A 5,683-nucleotide genomic window follows, 5' to 3' on the forward strand; every position below is an offset into this window, starting at 1 on the left:
CCCTGCCTTTGCCGCCCCCTCTCTGCCTCTCTCTCTCTGTCTCGTTCTCTCTCTCTCTCTCTCTCTGTGACTCTCTCACACTCAGGCTGTGTATCCTGGTAACTGTGTGTAGCACCCAGGCCTGGATGATGTGGCGATTTATTAACTTCCAACTGCGACGATGGAGAGAGTTTCAAGCAGAGCAGGCATCTCGTAGGAAGATTGTAGGCGCCATGGCAACGCGAGGCCGGGTCCTCCGCAGGGAACCAGGTCAGTTTGTGGCTGTGGGAGGTTGAGGGGGGAGCTGAGGCAGGTGTGGGTCTGATGGGTTTGTGGGATCACGGCTCAGGTGGGGGTCAGGGAGTTCTGGTTTGGAGTCGGTGAAGGTCAAATGGAACTCAACCTGAGTGTGGGAATGTCGGGGAATGGGTTGCAGTTTTGGGGTCAGCTGGGGTTCAACGGTCAGAATGGGAGTGTGAGGGTTTGGGTGAGGATTGGGGTCAGGGCTCCATGGTCTCTCAGTAACTTCTCCTCTTTCTTTCTCCCAGGTCACCATGACAACGGTTTGATCAAATCAGAGAATGGCACATCACCTCGGACTCGAAAATCCAAATCACCCTAAACTCGGCCAGTCAGGGCTGGGAGTCTTTCTGATCACATCACCCCTGCCCCAGGGGGATCAAACTTGGACCTTCAATAATTGTTTCTCATTCACCATTCTTCCCTGAAGCACAGCCCCACCCTCCACTTATTGTGTCCATTTTCCAGTCAGCGCCTCAGTAAACCACGCCCTCCACATTTTATCCAAATCTCTCCCATTTTCCAAATCCTTCCCAGGATCAAAGCATAACTTCATTTCACCATCCCCAATCCATGCCCAATCCTAACTCTTATCCACACACTGGATGAGATCAGTTCAGTGGGTGTAGATTTGGAGATAAAGCCCTGTCCCCTCCCTGCCTCAGAGTGTGGACCACAGCACCATCTTTTTGGCTGATTGGATTAACATGGGTCTCTTTACATGTAAAGTGCATCTGGATATGTGTCAGCATGTACCTCAGCAACTGCCAGTGGTCCTTGGAGGCTCTGTCAGACCCAGAACAGTGTCTCCCAGTGCCCAGAGTAAGATTTCACAGTGCCCAGAGCTGGGATGAGCCTACCTGATGTCCAGTGTTTATCTGCTGTACTTACAGCTCCCCATGAGCAGCAGTGATTGATGGATGACTGCAAATATCAACACCGTGATCCTTACTGTCCTCGCTGTAGGGTGACAGTCGTGTAAGTCTGACTGTAAATAAACATGCAAATTCAACAAGATATCTTTTTGTGTTCTGTTAATCTTTGAACTTTGTACCTTACACGTTGTGGGAAGGTGTCAGTATTACTTACAGTCCCTCAAGCAGAGTCTGGGAGCCCTGCAGTGGGCAGATCAGTTGTCTGACAGTTTTGAGAGGAGGGTGCTGTGTTAGTTAAACCACACTGGAGCTGAGATGTACCACTCACTGAAGGATAATCACAGACTGCTGGAAGTGTTTCAAATATTACTTTATTCAGTTTGCATTATGTTCCCAATTACAAAGATCATTGTTCCACTTTTGACATCAACAGTTATAATCCCCTATATGTATTTTGATCTTGGAGTCCCATGGGAGCACACTAAGGTGTACGGATATCTCCCTGGGACGGTGGTGGGCAGATATCTCTCTGGTGTTGAGGTGTACGGATATCTGCCTGGTTCTGAGGTGGGCAGATACCTGCTTGATATTGAGGTGCACTGATATCTGCTTGGTTCTGAGGTATGCGGATATCTCCCTGGGATGCTGGTGGGCAGATATCTCTATGGTATTGAGGTGTACGGATATCTCCCTGGTTCTGTGGTGGGCAGATACCTGCTTGATATTGAGGTGTACGGATATCTCCCTGGTTCTGTGGTGGGCAGATATCTTTCTTGTACTGAAGTGTGCGGTTATCTCCCTGGGATTGTGCTTTTGATGGTCTCTTGTCAAGAAATTGCCAACATTCTGATGGCATCGTTACACAGTCCTCGCTGCTCATCTCAGCAGGAGCAAGCTCTGGATCACCAAATGACATAGAGCTGGAGAACAAAAACAAAATTACAAAGGAAAAAATGAAACCAGAGCAGGAGTCAGTTTTTCATCCTCTTCAGTTTGTGTCACCACAATGCCAGTTCCCATACTATCCCCATATCCCTTGATATCTTCAATATCTATTGATCTTTGACTTGAATCTACTCAGTGATTGAGCCATCACAGACCCCTGAGGTAGAGATATACCAAATTCAAAGTGAAGACAATCTTCCTTATCCCAGTCCTCAATGGTTCCCCTCTTATTTTGAGACTGTGCAGTGATAACCTGGGACTTCGATGTTGTGGCATCACAGACCCCTGAGGTAGAGATATACCAAATTCAAAGTGAAGACAATCTTCCTTATCCCAGTCCTCAATGGTTCCTCTCTTATTTTGAGACTGTGCAGTGATAATTAAACCTCTTGTGTAGGACCTTATCAAATCTTGCTGAATTTTAAACTGACATTTCCACCATTTCCCCTCTATCTATTCTCCTGATTAGATATTCACAAAACCCCCAACTGGTTTATTAAACAAGATTTCCCTTTCACCAATCCAGAATGACTCTGCCTAATCCTATCATCGTTTTCTCAGTGTTTAATGATACAATTCTTTATCAGTGATTCCAGCATTTCCCTATCATTGATGTCAGACTGATGAGTCAGTAGTTGTCCATTTTCTATTTTTTTTAAATAGTGTAGTTCATTTGGCATCTTCCAATCTGCAGGAGCCAAGCAGATTCTGTAGGGTTCTGAAAAGTGAGCCCTCTCTGGGATGTAAATCATTGGGTCCAGGGGATTTATCTCTTTAAAGTCCCATTACTTTCCAAAATACTATTCTTTTTACTGTCACTAATATATTTCACTTTGTAATTCTTACTCATCCTGTGGCTCTCACGTATTCCCAGGAGTTTCTTTCTCAGATTAAAATGAATAACTTTGTTTCTCTGTCATTCCCTTTCCCCCCATGGTATGTTTTGCTATCCCTGCTTATATTGCATCCATTTTTGTTCTTTCTAATTTTTTTTACAAACCAATAGCTGAAAGTGTTGGAGAAATTAGTCCGATCTGGAGAGAAAGCAGAATGAACATTTTGTGTCTTGTCCTTCTGAACTGATAACTATTATGACAAGGTGGTATATACGCTGACGAGACTGATGGAGGTGGAGCCCACTGAGAGAGAGCAACAGTTAGGAGGGAAAGGGATGGCTACTGGTAAGCCAGGGAGAAAGAAAAGATGATAATGGGAACCATGAGTAGGTGAAAATGGGTGGGCTGTGCTGAAAGAAGCCCATGTCATGACAAGGCCTGATGTGTTGGGATGGGTAAAGGACCTGAAAGGAGGTGCTCGGGTTCTGAAATTATCGAACTCGATATTGAGTGCGGAGGGCTGCAGGGTCCCCGAGGGGAAGGTGAGGTGCTGTTCTTCCAGCTTGTGCTGAGCTTCACTGGAGCACTGCAGCCAGCCTGAGACAGAGATGTTGGCCGGGAAACAGGGTGGGGGGGTTACAGTGACAGGGAACTGGAAGCTCAGGGTCTGTTTTAGAGTCAGAGAGTCTTAGAGATATACAACATGGAAACAGACCCTTCCTTTGCTCCCCCCAGTGTAGGGGAGACCACATTGTGAGCAGCGAGTGCAGTCGACTAGATTGTGGGAAGGGCTGGGAAAGTGCTGCTTCACCTGGAAGGTGTGTGAAACATTGGATAGTGAGATGGGAGGAAGTATAAAGGCAGGTGTATCTTCTGTGATTGCAGGACAAAGTGCCATTTGGCTGTGAGGATGTGGTGGTGATGGTGTTGGGAGTGGACCAGGGTGTCATGGAGGAAATGCTAACAAGGGAGGGCAATATTTACCTGGTTATGGCATTCTGCTCAGAAATGGCAGCTTATGGTCCTTTAAACGTAGATGCTGCCAGAGTGGAATATGAGGACGGCGGGGGACCCTACCAGTGTTGTTGGAGGGAAGAGAAGTGCAGGAGGTGGGTCAGACGTGGCGAATGGCCCTGTCGAACAAGGTAGCAGGGAATCCTCAGTTGAGGAAAAAGTGGACATTTTTGAGAATCCCCTGTGGAATGTGGCATCCAAAACACATGAGATGCAGCTGGAGAAACTAGGAGAAGGGACTGGAATAGCTTTTGGATCTGCTTTTATATTTCTTTCCTTTAATCTTTTCACTTAAATCGAGCAGTTAGACTTTGACCACAGAGACAGTTAACGTTTCAGGTTCAGTAACCCTTCTTCAGAACCCATTTATTGCCAGTAGAATCTTGGGGGTTATTATATTCCAAGCTTAGCAATGGAGCTCAGCCTGCAGGCCAGCTGTGTCTGTCTGTGAGAATTCCTGAGTGCTAGTTACCAGCTAACCAGTCTCGTTCTGTCAAGGAAATAGGTCAGTTCAGGTTGTTTAGACACAGTGAGTGGAGTCAGTGCATTGAGCTGATTTGATTGAGGTCAGGTTCCTAATTTGGTGAAAGGGCTGTTGCTGAAGCTGCCAGGGCTATATGTCAGAGTCTACACGATAAAATTAAATTGGAAATGAAAACAAAGGGATGACTGACCGAGCTTTCTGATCCATCTCCTGTTGAGTCTTGGGGAGGGACTCTTGGACCAGAGACGCCTGGACCATTTGAGCCTTCCTTTCCTGAGCTTTCTGCTGAAATGAGTCGAGAACTTCACTCGGAAATTCTGCAGCATTCGCTTGCAGGTATTTGTGAACATATTCATCAGCGTCAGTGATGATGAAACGGCAACCGAGCACTGGAGAAAAAAAAAGGTGAGCAAGGCTGTTGGCACTGACTGAGGCAAAGGAGAAACCATGGATCTGAGATTGAACTGTAGCCCTGGGAGTATTACATACACAACATAACACACAAGATACAGCACAGAAACAAGCTGTTCAAACAGCTAATCTGTATCGATTTTTAAGCCCCAGTCGACTCTTCTCCCATCTTTCCTCATTTAAATACCAACATATCTCTCTACTCCGTTCTCTCTCATCTGTCTCTCCCTTAATGCATCTATACTATGCACTTCAATTAAACCCCGGGGGAGCATGTTACACATCGTCAAACATACATTTGTCACAAAACTGGTCCCTTTTTTCTAAAAGCTGTCTCCTTTTTGATGTAGGTTTGCTCGCTGAGCTGGAAGGTTGGAGGATGGGAGGAGGTGTAATCTAGGTAGCTGTGGGAGTTGGTCGGTTTATAGTAAATGTCCGTGTTGATTCGGTCGCCCGAGATAGAAATTCGACTGACTGAACTGGTCCTTACCCTGAACAACTCTTTCCAATCCTCCCACTTCCTCCAAACCAAAGGAGTAGCCATGGGCACCCGCATGGGCCCCAGCTATGCCTGCCTCTTCGTAGGATATGTGGAACAGTCCATCTTCCACAGCTACACTGGCCCCACCCCCCACCTTTTCCTCCGCTACATCGATAACTGTATCTGGGCCGCCTCGTGCTCCCACGAGGAGGTTGAACAGTTCATCCACTTTACCAACACCTTCTACCCCGACCTCAAATTCACCTGGACCGTCTCAGATTCCTCCCTCCCCTTCCTAGACCTTTCCATTTCTATCTCGGGTGACCAAATTGACACGGACATTTACTATAAACCGACC

At 46.6% G+C, this 5,683-nt stretch overlaps 2 protein-coding genes and 1 long non-coding RNA gene across 3 annotated transcripts in view; 2 read left to right on the plus strand and 1 right to left on the minus strand.

Moving 5' to 3' along the window:
• Positions 1-5,683, plus strand: part of tram2 (translocation associated membrane protein 2) — a 59,804-nt gene that overhangs the window by 10,442 nt on the left and 43,679 nt on the right. The window lies entirely within an intron of this gene.
• LOC122552533 lies at positions 86-1,296 on the plus strand. Its single transcript, XR_006312412.1, has 2 exons — positions 86-249; positions 528-1,296. It is a non-coding gene; the product is annotated as an uncharacterized LOC122552533 (long non-coding RNA).
• Positions 1,508-5,683, minus strand: part of LOC122552531 (EF-hand domain-containing protein 1-like) — a 30,677-nt gene continuing 26,501 nt past the window's right edge. Inside the window, exons 4-5 of the mRNA XM_043695211.1 lie at positions 4,624-4,822; positions 1,508-2,074 (exon numbers count right to left, since the gene is read on the minus strand). Of these exons, the coding sequence (XP_043551146.1) occupies positions 1,636-2,074; positions 4,624-4,822 (638 nt within the window). The 3' untranslated portion in view covers positions 1,508-1,635. The remainder of the gene's footprint in view (positions 2,075-4,623; positions 4,823-5,683) is intronic.

The sequence above is a fragment of the Chiloscyllium plagiosum genome, chromosome 9 (assembly GCF_004010195.1).
Source record: "Chiloscyllium plagiosum isolate BGI_BamShark_2017 chromosome 9, ASM401019v2, whole genome shotgun sequence".
Classification (NCBI taxonomy): Eukaryota; Metazoa; Chordata; class Chondrichthyes; order Orectolobiformes; family Hemiscylliidae; genus Chiloscyllium; species Chiloscyllium plagiosum.